Raw genomic sequence first — 20,193 nt, 5'->3', positions numbered from 1 at the left:
TGTGGTGTTGAACTGTCCTTGTTCACTTGACAGCCATGTGAAAACGCAGAAAGCTAGCATAGGAGGGATACAGCTAGGAACAATGCACTATTTGAATATGAGCCATCATGTACCGATGTTCACAAACCATATCCAGAACCTTCTCACACTGGTGAAGTCAAGCTGCATGTTTGCTCACTCCCCCTCCTGACCTTTCCCTCCCATCCCCCACTCGTGTGTGTGGGTGTGTGTGTGTGTGTCAGCCCTGCCCGGAGGTGATTGTCAGGTGTGAAAGGATGGGTAAGTGTTTGTGCAACACATCAGCTCAATGCAGTTCCCTCTCAATATCCATGTGGGGAATAGTGTTCAATAGCTAGGCCCAATTATGTGCTACGTGACACTTCTTGCCCGGTGCCATGATGATTTGCATGGGACTCCGGTTGCTGTTGTTTTTCTTAACTGGTTTGAGTACCAATTCCAGCTACCTGTGCTGGAATTATTCATGATATTTGACATGAAGCAGATTTTTTTTTTGTGTATGTGTGTTTAACCCAACAGGCACACGACAAGCTTGACCTGCACACAGTAGTTAGAGCATTCAGAAATGAACATGTTGCTTATCTTGTGTCCAATGATCCAAGAGTTATGAATGAAGAAACATCGTAAACAGCCAAATAAACATGGCGCGCTCAACCATTTTATGTAGTTTGCACAGACAATGCATTGAAGTGGTCTCTGACTATTTGTGTGCCTTTTCACATTGTAACATTCTGGGTGGATCTCAGGAAATCTGGTTTGGCAGGAAACCTGCTCACGTTAAAACTCCCTGCTACTAAAAAGTTACATCTAAAACGCCTACCTACTTGGCCGTAGTATCACTGGGGCACACGTAAAAGTAATGTACTGTAATGCTCACCACCAATGTTTTTGCTCATTGACACAGCTCTTTGCGAGACAATCGCACACAAGGAGACGGTCAACGCCCTATCAGTGTGTATACTATAGATTTAGGTTGATGTGACAACCTGTAGCACCCAAGCCCCACCCAACCCAGATAAACAGATGTGTTATACTAGAGGTATGTGGGGGAGGGGTTGGAGGGTCTGGTTTGGAGGGGGGATTAGATGGGTGTGTGTGTGGGGGGTCTCTAAGAGTTTCCTGGGAAAAGGAAGCAGCTGTATCCAGTAATACGAGAGAGAGGCCCAACTAAAGGGAGTGGTGGTTGATAGAGAGAGGGGGTGGGGAAGGGAACCTGATTGGTGGGTTTCTCTAGTAACTTGTGTCAGGAAAGTAAACAGTTTTTTGTTGAATTTTACCCCCTTTTTCTCCCCAATTTCGTAGTATCCAATTATTAGTAGTTACTATCTTGTCTCATCGCTACAACTCCCGTACGGGCTCGGGAGAGACGAAGGTCGAAAGTAACGCGTCCCCCGAAACACAACCCAATCAAGCCTGCTTCTTAACACAGCGCGCATCCAACCCGGAAGCCAGCCGCACCAATGTGTCGGAGGAAACACCGTGCACCTGGGACATTGGTTAGCGCGCACTGCGCCCGGCCCGCCACAGGAGTCGCTGGTGCACGATGAGACAAGGATATCCCTACCGGCCAAGCCCTCCCTAACCCGGACGACGCTAGGCCAATTGAGCGGACCTCCCAGTCGCGGCCGGCTGCGACAGAGCCTGAACGCAAACCCAGAGTCTCTGGTGGCACAGCTAGCGCTGCGATGCAGTGCCCTAGACCACTGCGCCACCTGGGAGGCCCAAAAGTGAACTGTTTAAAGAAAGAGGAGCATGCTCCATGGCTTTGCCTAAGTAAATTGATTCTGCTTGTCAGGGATGGTGTTGGTAATCTTGTTCAGAGTGGTTGCTGCTGTCCCTCAACCTCCCCAACTGTCTTGTTCAGAGTGGTTGCTGCTGTCCCTCAACCTCCCCAACTGTCTTGTTCAGAGTGGTTGCTGCTGTCCCTCAACCTCCCCAACTGTCTTGTTCAGAGTGGTTGCTGCTGTCCCTCAACCTCCCCAACTGTCTTGTTCAGAGTGGTTGCTGCTGTCCCTCAACCTCTCCAACTGTCTTATTCAGAGTGGTTGCTGCTGTCCCTCAACCTCCCCAACTGTCTTGTTCAGAGTGGTTGCTGCTGTCCCTCAACCTCCCCAACTGTCTTGTTCAGAGTGGTTGCTGCTGTCCCTCAACCTCCCCAACTGTCTTGTTCACCCGCCACTGGTACTCCAAACACTTTAATATGGCTTGGCCCAGCTAAACAACTTTCCTTTGACATGAATCTCATGCTAATATTCAGTCTAAACCAGGGGCCTCCAAAGTAATTTTAGCGAGTGGCCCATTGTTTTTATAAGAAAATCTTATTTTCAATATATAGTACAGGCTCACAGTATAGCAATTACCACATTGCCAAACCAGAATTGACTGAATCTTTGAGGTACACATTAGATTAGATGTCTGCAATTGGGCCCCCAGACATCATGTCTCAGACCTCTGGTTAAGCTATGAAGCCAAAGGGGTATCCTATACCAGATGAAGAGATCACACAAATCTCCCTATTGACTACACACAGTTGAAGTCATGAGTTTACATACACCTTAGCCAAATACATTTAAACTCAGTTTCACAATTCCTGACATTTAATCCTAGTAAACATTCCCTGTCTTAGGTCAGTTAGGATCACCACTTTATTTTAATAATGTGAAATGTCAGAATAATTGTAGAGAGCTTTTATTTCTTTCATCACATTCCCAGTGGGTCAGAAGTTTACATACACTCATTTAGTATTTGGTAGCATTGCTTTTAAATTGTTTATTTTGGGTCCAATGTTTCAGGTAGCCTTCCACAAGCTTTCCACAATAAGTTGGGTGAATTTTGGTCCATTCCTCCTGACAGAGCTGGTGTAACTGAGTCAGGTTTGAAGGCCTCCTTGCTTGCACATGCTTTTTTCAGTTCTGCCCACATATTTTCTATAGGATGAGGTCAGGGCTTTGTGATGGCCACTCCAATACCTTGACTTTGTTGTCCTTAAGCCATTTTCCACAAAGTTGGAAGTATGCTTGGGGTCATTGTCCATTTGGAAGACCCATTTGCAACCAAGCTTTAACTTCCTGACTGATGTCTTGAGATGTTGCTTCAATATATCCACATAATTGTCCTTCCTCATGATCTATTTTGTGAAGTGCAGCAGTCCCTCCTGCAGCAAAGCACTCCCCCACCCCACTTCGGCTCGCAAGCCTCCCCCTTTTCCTCCAAACATAACAGTGGTCATTAAGGCCAAACAGTTCTATTTTTGTTTCATCAGACCAGAGGACATTTCTCCAAAAAGTACGATCTTTGTCCCCATGTGCAGTTGCAAACCGTAGTCTGTCTTTTTTATGGCAGTTTGGGAGCAGTGGCTTCTTCCTAGCTGAGCGGCCGTTCAGGTTATGTCGATATACGACTCGTTTTACTGTGGATACAGATGCTTTTGTACCTGTTTCCTCCAGCATCTTCACAAGGTCCTTTACTGTTGTTCTGGGATTGATTTGCACTTTTCGCACCAAAGTACGTTAATCTCTAGGAGACAGAACACGTCTCCTTCCTGAGCGGTATGGCGGCTGCGTGGTCCCATGGTGTTTATACTTGCATACTATTGTTTGTACAGATGAACACGGTACCTTCAGGCATTTGGAAATTGCTCCCAAGGATGAACCAGACTTGTGGAGGTCTACGATTTTTTTTCTGAAGTCTTGACTGATTTCTTTTGATTTTCCCATGATGTCAAGCAGAGACACTGAGTTTGAAGGTAGGCCTTGAAATACATCAACAGGTACATCTCCAATTGACTCAAATTATGTCAATTAGCCTATCAGAAGCTTCTAAAGCCATGACAACATTTTCTGGAATTTTCCAAGCTGTTTAAAGGCACAGTCAACTTAGTATATCTAAACTTCTGACCCACTGGAATTGTGATACAGTGAATTAGAAGTGAAATAATCTGTCTAACCAATTGTTGGAAAATTACTTGTGTCATGCACAAAGTAGATGTCCTAACCGACTTGCCAAAATTATAGTTTGTTAACAAGAAATTTGTGGAGAGGTTGAAAAACAAGTTTTTAACTTCCGCCTTCAACTGTAGATGCTCTGTGGCAAACATATATGCCCTCTTGTTTATGTTTGCTGTAACTTATGTGAACAAATTTTGTCCAGACAGTTCTATTGTCAAGGCGATTATCTTTTCCCAGGCAGGTTAGGCCTATCTCAGGAACCTACAGTAGGAATGCTGGCAGAGCAGACCGGTGTGGATTGGATAGAAGGAAAAGGAAGAACACAGCGGTTGCTCTGTGGAGGAGGTGGAGGGAGGCATGGGGGAGATCTATTACAAACTTGTGAGAGAGAGAGCGAGAGAGACTGAGGGGAGCCATTTTGAAGATTTATGGCACGGCACTCCTCGAAATGCAGGCATCCTGTAATTAAGACTTGCCTTGCCTCCAGCCCTACATTACCGCTCTCTCTGCCTAATCATCCAGCCCCCCATCCCTCTGATAATAAGATCTTACGGCAGCTTGGCGTCACTAATGAGCGCTAAATGCCACAAAGAGAATGGCCTGTTTGTGGTTACACAGCAAGAGCCTGAAAAAAGCCCTCCCAAACCAGGGTAGAGTTTTACATTGTGTGCTCTGGCCGAACTGTAATGATGAAGAACCTTGTGTAGCAGGTATATATATCATTTCTTTCACCTCAGGTATACATTTGGTTTGTTAGCTGCACATTTGTTTGACATTCTAGCCAGTCAAAAGATACTCTTCGCACCAGCGAGTGTGAATCAATCTTCATACCGCAATTGAAGTTGCCTCAATAGCCCACTGTGTTCCCCTGAGCATGTGATCCACTTTTACTGTTAACTTTCACTGAGCTTTCCTGGAGCTCTCAGCTATAGCAGCAGGGCCACATCAGGTTTTCATCAGACTGGGCCTCCTCTCTCGACTTGATGGCATTCTAAGGCTGAGGCTCCATCCTCCATTTTGGGGCAATAATGGCTCTCAACCCCCGTTGGCAATCTGCTCCCAGTTGTAACTTGTTTCATCTCTTCCCCCTCCCCTCTTCTCATCTCCTCAACAGCTCTATGAACTAGATGGCGACCCCAAGAGAAAAGAGTTTCTGGATGACCTATTCAGCTTCATGCAAAAGAGAGGTGAGGGAGTGTCGTATGTGCCAGAGAGTACAGTACCTTTCTGTCCCTCTATCTAGCAGAGCCACATCAATGCCAATAACTGCCATGACTCGATGGAGACTGGAAGGCTGTACTGTTTGCCTTGGTGGATTAGTACTGGGAGGCAATGTTCTGTTCTCTAGCCCAGTGGTTCCCAACTCCAGTCCAGTACCCCCAACAGTACACATTTTGATCGTAGCCCGAGACAAGCACACCTGATTCAACTCAAAGGGTTTGATGATTAGTTGAATCGGGTGTGTTTGTCCAGGGCGACAATCAAAATGTGTACTGCTGGAGGTACTTGAGGACTGGAGTTGGGAAACACTGCTCTATAACCCCCTGTCCCTCCCCCTTCAATTGACATACGAAACACCACTCTCAGCTTTCACCTCCATGGGCGGATCGTTATTCATTTGGAGATGATTGCCAAGCCCTCACTGTTCCCAGCGCGTCTAAAAGTAGAGCGTACACAAGAGTGCATGTATTGAGTTAGGAATGTATTTACGCATATGTTTAGGCTCCAGAGTTTGTATGTTTCTCCGTTCAGTTAATGGTGTTTGGTTTGGTTCAGCATTCCAAGTGTGAATTAATGCCTCAGAACATGGAAATTCAACACAAGCATATTTTATTAATCATAGTCAGACTGTATCTACAAAACAATGCAGAGAAAGATCATGGAGAGTAGTCAGCAGTCACATTGTGGGTTCATGTGGTGTTTTTATTCAAGCATTTCAAACAGCACAGTACATTGTATAATGTTGATACACAAATGAGTTCTACTTTGGAAATATAAGGCCAACATGTTGAATGTAATAACAATAAACATAAATAAACGTCAAGATAGTCCGTGTGGAAAATCCAGTATTGGAGGTTTACAGTATGTTTGCTCTCAAACAAATGTATGGGCGGGTCTGCGAGCATAGTTTCTCTAATAATTGGACACTGCCCTCTAGGGACAATATAGGGAATTGACAAAAGACTGAAAGGAGTATCTTCTTTTATCCCCCAATAGCTTTCTTAATTGTTAAAGAAGATGTCACGTATTTGAAAGGACAATAAGACCCAATACCATAACAATAATAAAACAGACATGGCATTGACAATGTATTATTTATTGAAGTAATGTGTGCTCAGAAAAGGTGTGACACTCTGTAGGAAAACAATACCCTCTCCCTATTCGACCATGACATTTCTGTCACCAAAGCCACGCCCATTGAATGTAGTGTTGTACTCCTGAAGTGTTCAAACCGCTTCAAACGACTAGAAGGCTTTCTCAGTTCACACTCAGTTCCATAGCGACGTATCAAAAGAGAAACCTAGCAAAAGAGTATGGCATAACCACAGGCAGTGAGTTGTCTTTTCCCTGTCTCCAGGAACCCCTGTGAACAGGATCCCCATCATGGCCAAGCAGGTCCTGGACCTGTACATGCTGTACCAGCTGGTTACAGAGAAGGGAGGCCTGGTGGAGGTCATCAACAAGAAGCTGTGGAGAGAGATCACTAAAGGACTCAACCTTCCTACCTCAATTACCAGTGCTGCCTTTACTCTCAGGACACAGTGAGTACCAGGGGTTGGAACCAAAATAAACATAGTAAATGTTTATATAGTTTCTTTCTGATCGTTTTCAAACCTCTGAAATCAACTTTTTGTCTCCTCCTCCACCCGCTCCTACCATCCGCAAAATTTCAATCGCATCTCGCACCCTACACTTGTCTGCCCAAGGCAACATTAAATGACTTCACCAATCAGTGTGGATAGAGCAGCTTGCTCTGGGGCGGGCAAGCTATTTACATGTTCATCCATTCTTCTCTAATAAAAAATCGCTCTAATTTCTGAATCCCACTTGTACGTCTGTAGGCTACAGTAGACTGTACTTTGGAGGGGGAGTTAGCCTACACGCACACTCACTGGCTAAGATGTTCAGCTAGCAGGTAGACACTGGAATAAGTGATTGAAAGTGAGTGCTTTGCATAGGAGTTTTGTTGCGTTTTTTTGTGGGACTGAAAAAAAATGCTGTAAAGTAAACTAATGTTATTATCCTGTCCCATGCTTTTAAAATAACCGATCTGTTCTGGAACAGTGTAATTCACTTTCGTTCTCAGTTCTGTTCCTCTAAATGTATTATTTTCTGGTTTTCTGTTCCGTTCCCTGAACCAGTTCCAACCCCTGGTGAACACAAACACACACAATTTGTAAACTTGTTTCAAGATATACTTACTCATCCATTGTAATAGTGTTTTTCACATGATTTCAAAATGTTCCTAATACCAACTGAAATGACGTTATCACAGATACATGAAGTACCTGTACCCATATGAATGTGACAAGAGGAGCCTCAGCAACCCCAATGAGCTCCAGGCAGCTATCGACAGTAACCGGCGGGAGGGCCGCCGGCAAAGCTTCGGCAGCTCCCTCTTCACCTACTCCCCCAATGGGACCCCCACCATGCTGTCCTCCCCCAAGATGTCCATGCAGAACATGGGGATGAACGTGGCCACCAACGGAGCATCTCTCACTCCCATCCAGAAAATCAAGAAAGGTGTTGTTGGAGAGCAACGGGTTTTGCTCAGATATCTTTAGAGGACAATTATGCTGCATTGAAATGAGGAAGTTTGTTTTATTTCTTTTAAATTCTTCTTTCGGTTCATTCATATCATTCAGATTGAGGTGAACAGTAAACCATAACACGAACACAACCCCAAAGTGTTGGGTGGGTTCATACAGATTACCACAGAACATTTGAAGTGAACAGTAACCCATAGCGTCACACATTTGATTTGAAATGCCAACACATCCAACACTACTATCCTGTTCCAAACTTATCTGTTTCCCCTTCAGAAGATGAGGGCGGTCAGCCCCTGTCCGGCATGGGCCGCATGTCTGGGCATCCTCTGGCGGGTCACTCGGTGGCAGTGGTGCAGGCGGCAGCGGCCCAGGCAGCCATGGCAGCCCAGGTAGCGGCTCTGGAGCAGCTGAGGGACAGACTGGAGGCGGGCGAGCCCCCGGAGAAGAAGATGGCTCTGCCTTCCGAGGAGCACCAGCGACTGCTGCAGAGAGCACTGCAGCACAACCTGCTGGCTATGACCGCCCAGATGCCCATGAACATCCGCATCAACAACCAAGGTAAAGAATGTTGCAATTTTAGATGCACTTTAAATAAGGTTTGATTTGAAGGTACCAATATTGGGCCACCATTGTAATGTTTTAAAATGGTATAAATTGCCTTATTTTTTGCTGGACCCCAGGAAGAGTAGCTGCTGCTTTGGCAGCAGCTAATGGGGATCCATAGTAAATACAAATCTAGCATTGGTTCCCAAACTTTTTTACATTGTGACCTAGCTAATGAAGGCCTTTCAATTTCTCCTTGACAACCACCACATTAGACAAAACTGTATCTCTAAGCCACAACCCAGTCTTTAGCTACAACCCAGGGACTGGCCATACAACCCATTCGTGGTTCTCAACCCATCATCTGAGAAAACACTGGTCTACAGTACAGTCCTGAAAGGGGATTTATGTCATGTAGATCAGGCCTCCTGTTCTTAAGCAAAATTGTCGATCTTGAACTGGCCATGTCAAACAATTGCGTATATTGACCCCTTTTGCACAAACAATGTTCCCCAGCAGCATACAGACTCTATACGTAGGGGATTCAACAGTGGAACTTTCTTATCCTCTTATCAGTGTCTAGTAAAAGTACAGAATGCTGGGGAATGTTCCTTGACATTTTGTTGTTTTTGTTCAAATGAATGAGTACTATTTCATGGAAATGCCTTAAAGCTATGTAGCTTTTCCCCCCTCAACTCTTCTCTTATGTGTTTTCTGTCTATTTAACAGTAGTTTGCAAGTCTACACAGAAACTTATGAGGTTGTGTGTGTGTCTGTACTTCAGTAGTAGGGTTGTGTTTTCATGGTTGCTCAGACGTTTGGTTGTTCAGGCTGTTTGTATGTATAGTTCAGCAAGGCAGTTCACATAATAGGTTGTACAGATAGTATGTAAATGTTAGGTTGTTCAGTGACTTTGTTTAATATATTAGGTTGTTCCGTTTGTTAAGGTTGTTTGCGTAGTTAGTTTATTCAGATATCAATTTGTATGTGTTAGATTGTTTAATGAATTAGTTTGTTTATAAATTAGGTTGTGCAGTTAGTTAGTTTACAGTGCTTTCAGAAAGTATTCCTGCCCCTTGACTTATTCCAAATTGTTGTTACTTCCTGAATTCAAAATGTATTAAATCGATTTTTTTTTCTCACCCATCTACACACAAAACCCCATAATGACAAGGTGAAAACCTGTTTTTAGAAATGTTCGCAAATTTTGAAATGAAATACAGTATCTAATTTACATAACTATTCACACCTCTGAGTAAATACTTTGTAGAAGCACCTTTGGCAGCAATTACATCTGTGAGTCTTTCTGGGTAAGTTTCTAAGAGCTTCCCACACCTGGATTGTGCAACATTTTCCATTGTTCCTTTCAAAAGTCTTCAAGCTCTCTCAAATCTGTTTTGGATCATTGCTAGACAACCATTTTCAGGTCTTGCCATAGATTTTCAAGTAGATTGAAGTCAGAACTGTAACTCGGCCACTCAGGAACATTCACTGTCTTCTTAGTAAGCAACTCCAGTGTAGAGTTGGCCTTGTGTTTTAGGTTATTGACCTGCTGAAAGGTGAATTCATCTCTGGGTGTCTGGTGGAAAGCAGACTGAACCAGGTTCTCTAGGATTTTGCCTGCCCTTAGCTGCATCCCGTTTATTTTTTATCCTGAAACTCCCCCGTCCTTAACGATTACAAGCATATTCATAACATGATGCAGACACCACTATGCTTGAACATATGGAGAATGATACTCAGTAATGTGTTGTATTGGGATTTGCCCCAAATAACTTTTAATTGCTTTGCCACATTTTTTGCAGTATTACTTTAGTGCCTTGTTGCAAACAGGATGCATGTTTTGTAGTATTTGTTTTCTTTACAGGCTTCCTTCTTTTCACTCTGTTAATTAAGTTAGTAATGTGGAGTAACTACAATGTTGTTCATCCATCCTCAGTTTTCCTGTATCACAGCCATTCAATTCTGTAACGGTTTTAAAGTCACGGTGAAATCCCTGAGTGGTTTCCTTCCTCTCCGGCAACTGAGTTAGGAAGGACACCTGTATCTTTGTAGTGACTGGGTGTATTGATACACCATCCAAAGTGCAATTAATAACTTCACCACATATAATTGTACATATAATTTAAGAATATTTACCCATTGATTCTTGAATAATATAACATATAAATGCATCATGAGTTTAGTTTAACTGTCATACCCCATCAACCTGAAATATAAGCATGTTTTACTCCAATGTTTGAAAACAAGTATCCTATTTTCCGAAAATCGTCAGTCCACATGTCAAGTGTAATTGCGCCTTTGTATTTGCCCAAGTTCTCTCGCAACTCCACGACCACCCTCCAGCAGATTTGTAAACAAAATGAATGTAAACAAACACTATATAGCCTCAAAACATGGCTAAACTATCATTTTGACATGGATGGTCTGTCCTTGCATCCATATCGGTATCTATGAATTTGAGAGGGGTTATGTTTCTCCAGCCCCATCCCTCAGCTTTTTACGGAAACAGGGGCAGGGAAAAACACTTTGTTGTTTCAACTGCTGATTGCTGCTTTAAACATCACCTATGAATGCTGTGTACGATACATGCTGTGTGTGTTTTCTCAGGTGGCCGGCAGGACTCCGCTCTCAATCTCACCACAAATGGCATGAGCAGCATCAGTATGTCAGTGGAGCTCAATGGAGTCATGTACACCGGTGAGTCACCAGTCAGTCAACGACACTCTTGTGTTACTACAACTGTCATTCCTGACCTGTTGCAACTCACAACATTGGACCTTTTGTAGGTCAGGAAAACACAAGTTGAACTTTCAACTTGCTATCTTTTTGCAATGACATAAATGTTACTTCAAGTCTGTTTTTTTGTTTTCATTCAGGTATGCTTTTTGCTCAGGCAGCAGGGTCAGCCTCTTCAGGCCCCTCTGGATCATCAAGTAACAACAAAGCCCCTGGTGGGCGCAGTGGATCCCAGCCGCTCCCCTACACACCTACCTCAATTAACCCATCATCTTAACAACTCTGAACCCTTCACTTTTTGATGCCAAATCTAAAGCCAAAAAAACCCTACCAAATTTTCTAAATAGCCTATGCCAAAAAAAAACATATACACAAAAACAAACTAAAACTCTGTGTACTTCAAGTGGTCTATCTCAGGTTCTCTCATATCTTCTCTCCTCTTCTGTTCTTTAGCCAAAATAAGTTTGAATAACCCAACAAAGAGCCAGTATATGATTACGATATATGCACAGCCTGTGAATAATTTATTTCTACATAAATACAGTGTCTAAGAACAAATCAAAAATAATAGGTTGGAAGGGTAATGCACTGTTTACACGTAACACAGCTACTGACTCACAATTAAACGTATTTTATTTTTAACATTGTTATTCTCATCTTTATTATTATTATTATTATCATCATCATCACTAACAATATAGTTATTGCAAAAAAATATATATTTGGATTCTATAAAGTAGAACATTTTAAATATCTTCTATTTTAAGTAGAAAAGCTTTAAAGATTTTATTTCTTCAGGGCATAACAAAGTAACATTGTGACCTCATGTTATAGAAAACCTCTACATTTGCATAATGCAGTTGCACACAAATCAATATTTGCTGAGATTGTCTATTAATTGTACCTCAGACATAGGTTCACAAGTCTCTGTGGTCACGATGCAAGATCATTTTATTTTTTTTCCTGGTGGAAGTCAACAGGAATTGTTAATGCTCATTGGGACTTATATGTTGGTTTTCCTCAGGTGTCTGCCAGCTTGCTGTGAAACAATCACATTGTATTTCACTGCTTTATGTTTCTGTCATAGTTACAAACTATACAACTGTATTTGCTGGTTTGAGTGTTTGTTTCGTTTATGACCCGTTTAAACCATTTGTTTTTTAGTTTTAGAATGTAGTTTTCTCTCCGGTTGTCTCATCAATTACCCAGGGTCCTCTGTACTTGTATAAGTAGAGGGATCATCTTCACTCTAAAGTTAGCTGCTCTTTTGGATGTCCTTACTTACAGCTTATAGTAGGGGATTGATGGGTGCAAGAATTCTTAGCTCTGCAATAGTGCTGCTTTAAAACAGAGGTTTGGGGTTGAAGTAGCTTTTACATAGGGGCTTGAAATCATGTCTTAAAAGCACCTACACATTGATATGACATCTTCATAACAACAAAGTGTTTATGAATTTAGGTACGTGCTTGCATTACGTAGGGCTGCTTATGTAAAGGATTGGGGTGGAAACAGCCAATCAATGGGTCAGCACTGCTCTTCAAATTGACCTTTTGACCTCCTTGTCCCCAAGGCAACAACTGAGCATCTGGTCAGTAAGAAAATATCTATTTTTATCAGATATCCATTGATTTGCAGCGCTCAGAAATATTTGCATTTTAACCGCTAAGGTACCACAGCTACTACGAAGGTTGTTTCTGCATCTTCAAGAAACTGCATGGATTCACACTCTTTTCGAGTTCAGAATCCTCAGCGAGGGTGGATTTTTGAGTTCATTGTAGCGACAATCAGGAGATGTTACAACATTGTATACCTTGTGTGTTCTGTTTTTCCACAATGAAGACCCTCTACCTCAAAGACTATGATTAGACTATATCTCTTGTAAGATCATTACACAGTACCTTAATGAAGTAGTATATTGCGGTTATATCTTAAAGTGTGATATATTATGCTGCGTTTCATGACTTGGGTCTATACTGTACAATGTATTGACAGAGATAAGAGATTGTAGTTGGATTGTGGTCAGGGAATTCAGCTTTTGATAAATAATGGTTGGAAGGAAAGATTATTGCATTATTGCAGACAATCATATTAAACCTTTAATCTTTCCTCTATCATAGCTGATGATAATTACTTTGGATTTTTTTTTGGCAACATGCAATGGAGACCAGGGACGCCTCAGTCAGGAATACTTATTTTATTACTCTGGGATGCTGCCCCCTAGTGGACTTCTTTGTTACAGTGCACAATCATACGTTTCAGGGATGGATATGGTTGTTTTTTGGGGCCCCTATAGCTAACATACAGAAGTGTTCTCTTGAAAAAAATGACTTGCCTTTCCCCTGTTGATATTTGATTGCAAGCCCCCCCCCCCCCCCCCCCCCATTTCTTCATCTCAACCAAAGTTAAGAGACTTACTTATTTCTAATCAGAATCATTCCATGAATTTTCAGCCTTGATATGAGATTTACCACTTGCTTGAACTATTTGTTTGGTAGATAGTATATCGCAGGGACAACCAAAACATATGTGGAGATTAAATCAAATGAAATGTTATGATAAAATATCTGCTGTAATTGCAAGATGCCTTATGCTGTGACAATTCTTCTATGAATGAACCTGTATAGGTAACACTTCTGAAAAGGCTTTGGATGGCTGTAGATATGAGTTACTTTGTTTTCACGTTTTAGTTCTTTCTTTAACAAATATGATATAGAAACCTAGCACAGAGATTACACGATGACATGTATCATAATATTAATAATAACAGTCATAATATGAATGACGATAATAGTATTGTGAGATTTGGGGAAGCACTAGGTTGACATACCGGCCTTGGTTTTGTTAACTATTTTGTTTTCATGTACAGTACTTGGAAATTCAGAGTATAAATGAGGCTTTTTGTCTTTTACTTCTCAGGAATATACTTCTACCTCCAGTTTTACAGATGTATCCCTGCTAGGGCTAAAGTTGGTGGGTGCACAAAGGGTCGCACTCTTCATTGGTGTTCTAGTTGGTTTTTCAGCTTTCAACTACTTCTTATAGATACAGGCACAAAAGTATTTTTTAATCTGTTCTGTACACGTGTGCAATTTTTTTCTCTCCATTATTTTCCATGATGAACCTTTCCACTGAATGGGATGCTTCCCAAGATATGAGGAAACAAGTGAAGATGAAGTGTGGCATGTTGTGCCTCTTTAATAACCAGTTATTAGTATGGTGTAGTGCCCAAATAACAGATCGTCAACAACATGCTTTTTTAGAATGTGTGACCTCTAATGCTTTTAACCATTTACTGAGGGGTGACTAACTATTCTTGCATATTTAATCAATATGTGTTTGTGTGAATGTTTTATTGGGGATTTTAATAAATATCACTTTTTCCTAGAATGTCAGCTGAGGTGTTACGTGCTGTTCTTGTCAACACAAATATACAGTACCAGTCAAAAGTTTAGGGTTTTTATTTGTACTATTTTCTACATTGTAAGACATCAAAACTATGTAATAACACATGGAATCATGTAGTAATCAAAAAAGTGTTAAACAAATCTAAATATATTTGAGATTCTTTAAAGTAGCCACCCATTGCCTTGATGACAGCTTTACACACTCTTGGCATTCTCTCAACCAGCTTCAGCTGGAATGCTTTTCCAACAGACTTGAAGGAGTTCCCACATGTGCTGAGCACTTGTTGGCTGCTTTTCCTTCACTCTGCGGTCCAACTCATCCCAAACCATCTCAATTGGGTGCAGCACTCCATCACTCTCCTTCTTGGTCTAATAGCCCTTACACAGTCTGGAGGCGTGTTGGGTCATTGTCCTGTTGAAAAACAAACGATAGTGGGACTAAGCGCAAACCAGATGGGATGGCGTATCACTGCAGAATGCTGTGGTTTCCATGCTGGTTAAGTGTGCCTTGAATGCTAAATAAACCACCGACAGTGTTACCAGCAAAGCACCCCCACACCATCACACTTCCTCCATGCTTCACGGTGGGAACCACACATGCGGAGATCATCCATTCACCTTGGTTGGAACCAAAATCTCAAATTTGGACTCATCTGACCAAAGGACAGATTTCCACCGGTCTAATGTCCATTGCTCGTGCTTCATGGCCCAAGCAAGTCTCTTATTATTATTGGTGTCCTTTTAGTAGTGGTTTCTTTGCAGCATTTTGATGATGAAGGCCTGATTTCACGCAGTCTGAACAGTTGATGTTAAGATGTGTCTGTTACTTGAACGCTGAAGCATTTATTTGGGATGCATTTTCTGAGGCTGGTAATTCTAATGAACTTATCCACTGCAGCAGATGTAACTCTGGGTCTTCCTTTCTTGTGGTGGTCATCATGAGAGCCAGTCATCACAGAGCTTGATGGTTTTTGCGACTGCACTTGAAGAAACTTTCCAGATTGACTGACCTTCATGTCCTAAAGTAATGATGAACTGTCATTTCTCTTTGCTTATTTGAGCTGTTCTTGCCATACCAAATAGAGCCATCTTCTGTATACCACCCCTCCCTTGTCACAACACAACTGATTGGCTCAAACGCATTAGGAAGGAAATAAATTCCACAAATTAACTTTTAACAAGGTACACCTGTTAATTGAAATGCATTCCAGGTGACTACCTCATAAAGCTGGTTGAGATAATTCCAAAAGTGTGCAAAGCTGTCAAGGCAAAGGGTGACTACTTTGATGAATCTCAAACAGAAAATATATTTTGATTTAACAATTTCTGGGTTACTACATGATTCCATATGTGTTATTTCATAAATTTGATGTCTTTGCTATTATTCTACAATGTGGGAAATAGTACAAATAAAGAAAAACCCTGTAATGAGTAGGTGTGTCCACACTTTTGACTGGTACTGTAGTTTATGAAAGTTCAATCTGGAAGGCTGGTCTGAATGGCTTGTCACTTAATTTATCTTAGTAAACACAATTCACATTGCTTCCTATGTCACTCATCAGCATAGTAGGTGTTTATATGCTAATGATTAAATCGTTACCTCATGCAAAGCAGGTATCCTTATGGATGCTGCATGTTGCAGTTGGTCGGAAGCAACTGCAGCGACTTGAAGGCGATTTCATCAAAACCAAGGCAACTTCAAAAACTGCATGACTTTTGATCACATGATTTTTGTAAAGTTCATGCAGTCGACATGCAAGTCAGCCAATTTTTATATCCATATTGCAACACACTTTAAAAGTCGGTGACCAACGTTGGTCAATGTCTTGACAAGTTATCCTCTCTAATGCGCCCGTTGACTCGGGTTGTTTCTGAACCACCACCCATTGATTACAAGTGCAGCGTTACAAGGGTTGTCACTAGTTACCACAGCCACTTTCTGGTCTTCATTTAAGGTTAGCAGTGTTTACTCATCTCATATGAATATACTGTATTCTAATCTACTGTATTTTAGCCAATGCCACTCCGACATTGCTCGTCCTAATATTTATATATTTTTTTATTTCATTATTTTACTTTTAGATGCGTGTATTCTTGTGAATTGTTAGATATTACTGCACTGTTGGAGCAAGGAACACAAGCATTTCACTACACCCACAATAACATCTGCTAAATATGTGTTTGTGACCGATAAAATTGTATTTGACTTGTCAAACCCCAAACCCCAGTCGTCACTGGCCTGATCTGCTTGGTCTGTTTTGCAAGGGCTCCCAGTTGTCTTGCGATGATGCGCTTCTTGGTTTAGAAACTATGTGGGCCTGTTCAAGCGGATCACTTTTGGCAATGGTCACCACCTTTCAAAGTGTGTTGCATGGATAAAAATTGTCCGTTTTGTGACTGCATGAACTTTACAAGGTCATGCAGTCGACTGCAAGTTTCTGCAGTTGCTCTTCACCAACTTCATCCTGCAGCCATCGGCTGCATTGTGGGAGGTTCTATATATATCTAATACATTGTCAACCAATCATTAGGGTGTTTTTGTTCGACCCACACGATGACGGAAACAGCAACCAACTTTGCTATAATTCATACAGTGGCTAGAAATGAATTTGATATTTAAGGCTCACTGATTATACAATGTACACATGATTTCAGTTTGAGTGTGTGATATGGGGTTTGGAGACATGTTTACTTCCACATCATATATCTTTTTTATATATAAACAATGGCAACACTGCCATGTTAATCTGAGCTTTGCTGTTGGAAAACCACATTAGTATCCGACTTTTGGCTGTCGCAGATGCACATCCCCCGACTTCACTCCTTGACTTTCATCTTGTCAGTTGGTGTAGCCTTACCATTCAAAAGCGCCCTGTGTTAACAAGGCAACTCACCATCTTAAGTCCTCCTTCGCATTTACTGGATTGGTTGAACAGTGCAGAAGAGTACCTCCCCCGACAGTTTTTTTCCCCTTCTCGTCAAAGACCAGTGTGGAGCACAGCTGTCTCATTCCACGAAGGGCAGAGTGGCTGCGGGCTTTTGCACCTCCCTTGTACTTGATTGATGAATAAAGGTCACTAATTAGTAAGGAACTCCCCACACATGGTTGTCTAGGACTTAATTGAAAATAAAAAACTAAAACCTGTAGACCCTAGGCAGTCCATTGAATGAGCTTGACACCCCTGCTGTAGGGGATCTAGCTCTGTGAAAAGAAGGTTACGCACATGCGGTTCTATGAGCTATGGACTATGCTAGTCATTCAATGGGATATCCTTCCGCCTGGCGGCAGGATGAGTCGTGATATTAATATCAGAGTAATTCCGTGTCGCGGGTGTGATGCGCGTGCCCCAACCCCTTATAAATACCTGGGCGCATAGCATCACTTCCTCCAGACTCTTCCCGAGGCTACAAGGGAACCGACATCTGGACTAGCATAGTCCCTAGCTCATAGAACCGTGGTTACGTGAGTAACCTTTGTTCTATTTCACTTGAGGGTCTATGCTAGTCATCATCTGGCAGCCGCACATGTCAAACAGAGCAGTGCCCAGGAGTTGGCAACGTTACCACAGACTATGGGACTGGGCAACCAGCTAGGCTTGCAGGATAATGTCTACAATCTAATGTGAAAACCGTTGTTTTGAGAGGCTTGCCTCTCTATCACCAAAGCACACAAACAGCTGATCAGAGCGACGGATCACCTTAGTCCGCTCCACGTACATGTTTAGGGATTTCACAGGACAAAGAGCGCATCCATCAACATCATTAGCCCCAGTGGGCATGGAGGTGGATAAGGCTGTTAGCACCATTTCCCTGTTCACGTGACCTGGGGGCAGGATCCTTGGTAGGAAGGCAGGATTAGGCCGCAGTGTAACACATGCCTGGGGCTCCCGAGTGGCGTAGCGGTCTAAGGCATGGCATCTCAGTGCAAGAGGCATCACAGCAGTCCCTGGTTCAAATCCAGGCTGCTCACATCTGGCCTGTGATTGGGAGTCCCATAGGGCGGCGCACAATTGGCCCAGCGTTGGCCGGGGTAGGCCGTTATTGTAAATAAGAATTTGTTCTTAGCTGACTTGCCTAGTTAAATAAAGGTTCAACCAAAAAAATGTAAAACACAAATTATAACACTAACAGATAAAGCATTGGGCTCGCCAATCCCCTTGGTAGAGGCGATGGTCACCAGAAAGAAGAGGTTTCAAGTCTATAGTGACTTAAGGGTCAAAGTGAGGTCTAGATAGTATTCCAAGAACCAGATCCAAATCCCATTTGGGAACTGAGGAGGCTCTTTAGGCGCGTAATCGACAGACTCCCTTAAGAAACCTTGCCATGAGCGGATGGCTGTCAAGTGTGCCCTGTTGCTCTTCATCATGACATGCTTAAATGACTGCTGCGTACACCTTAAGTGTGGATGCAGCCCTGCCAGCATTGAACTGGACCTCGGTTTTTATGCCACAAGATTCTGGAGCAAGCCGCTGCTCCTCACACCACTGGCAGAACATGTCAACCTATGACACAATGTGGCACATGGTAGACGGGTTCCTGGCAGTCTGTACGATGTTAACAACAGAGGGCTCAAGATGTAAACCAGACCATTTTCGCTGTTCAGCGGCCAGGCCCACAGCTGCAGGCCGGAGGGATTCGGATGCCGCAATGTGCCCCCCTGTTACAATAGGCCCGGCCTCCGAGGTAGTTCCCATGCTGTCCCCGCTAGGAGTGACAGTATTGTTCTGAACCAGTGGCGTTATGGCCATCTCGGGGCAATCAGAAGGACCTGGTGACCCATTTCCCTGATTCTGTCCAGGATCGATGGAATCAGCCACTGGTGGGCCAGGGCATCTAGGCCAAGTTGGGGGGGGGGTGGATATCGTGAACCTGAGGGGGCACTGTGTATTCCTCTCTCTTTTGTTCTTATTTTTACCCCCTTTATCTCACCCAATTTCGTGATATCCAATTGGTTGTTACGATCTTGTCTCATCGCTGCAACTCCCCAATGGGCTCGTGAGAGGCGAATGTCGAGTCATGCATCCTCTGAAACATGACCCACCAAGCCGCTCTGCATCTTAACACCTGCTTGCGTAACCCGGAAGCCAGCCGCACCAATGTGTCGGAGGAAACACTGTTCAACTGGTGACTGAAGTCAGCTTGCAGGTGCCTGACCCGCCACAAGTAGTCGCTAGAGCGCGATGAGCCAAGGAAAGCCCCACGGCCAAACCCTCCCCTAACCCGGACGACACTGGGCCAATTGTGTGCCGCCCTATGGGACTCACTATTCGGCAAAGAGCAAGCATCGCCCAAAATGGCGTATACTCAACACATTCAACGAAAAACTCACCTATAGAGTCTTCACATCCACTTCTCGCTCACCTGCGTAGCTGAGGGATGAAAAGAGGAAGTGATGCTACACTCCCAGGTATTTACAGGGGGTGGGGGCATGCGCATCACACCCTTGGCATGGAATTACTCTGATATTAATATCTCAACTCATCCTGCCGCCAGGCGGAAGGATATCCCATTGAGTGACTAGCATAGACCCTCAAGCGAAATAGAAGATTCAGGCATTTATTTTATGCTTGCTACATTAGGAGTGTCGCCATAAGATAAAGTATTAATCTTTATATCAGTGCCATTATAGTGTCTGTGACGGCATGGGCAGCACCATTGAGGCTACAATCCATTGGAATCCCCACCTAGTTGACTACTTTAAAATGGCAGAAGCATGGTGGAAGTCCTCAATGGCCATGCCCATGCTAAAAAGGGTTATATCCATGATGTGTT

The 20,193-nt window shown here is 42.9% G+C and overlaps 1 protein-coding gene across 2 annotated transcripts in view; it reads left to right on the top strand.

The window, feature by feature from the left end:
- The window catches only part of LOC109902390 (AT-rich interactive domain-containing protein 3A-like), a 39,592-nt gene extending 25,183 nt beyond the window's left edge, over window positions 1–14,409 (top strand). Inside the window, exons 4-9 of one of the 2 annotated variants that reach the window (XM_020498701.2) lie at window positions 5,080–5,152; window positions 6,544–6,727; window positions 7,462–7,709; window positions 8,012–8,293; window positions 10,889–10,978; window positions 11,158–14,409. In XM_020498701.2, coding sequence (XP_020354290.1) covers window positions 5,080–5,152; window positions 6,544–6,727; window positions 7,462–7,709; window positions 8,012–8,293; window positions 10,889–10,978; window positions 11,158–11,294 — 1,014 coding nt within the window. In that variant the 3' untranslated portion in view covers window positions 11,295–14,409. Of the gene's footprint in view, window positions 1–5,079; window positions 5,153–6,543; window positions 6,728–7,461; window positions 7,710–8,008; window positions 8,294–10,888; window positions 10,979–11,157 lie in introns of both variants that reach the window. The other variant, XM_020498700.2, reaches the window with a different exon arrangement.
- Window positions 14,410–20,193: the final 5,784 nt, after the last annotated feature.

The sequence above is a fragment of the Oncorhynchus kisutch genome, linkage group LG13 (genome assembly GCF_002021735.2).
Source record: "Oncorhynchus kisutch isolate 150728-3 linkage group LG13, Okis_V2, whole genome shotgun sequence".
Lineage (NCBI taxonomy): Eukaryota > Metazoa > Chordata > Actinopteri > Salmoniformes > Salmonidae > Oncorhynchus > Oncorhynchus kisutch.
This window is presented reverse-complemented; position numbering and strand designations above follow the sequence as displayed.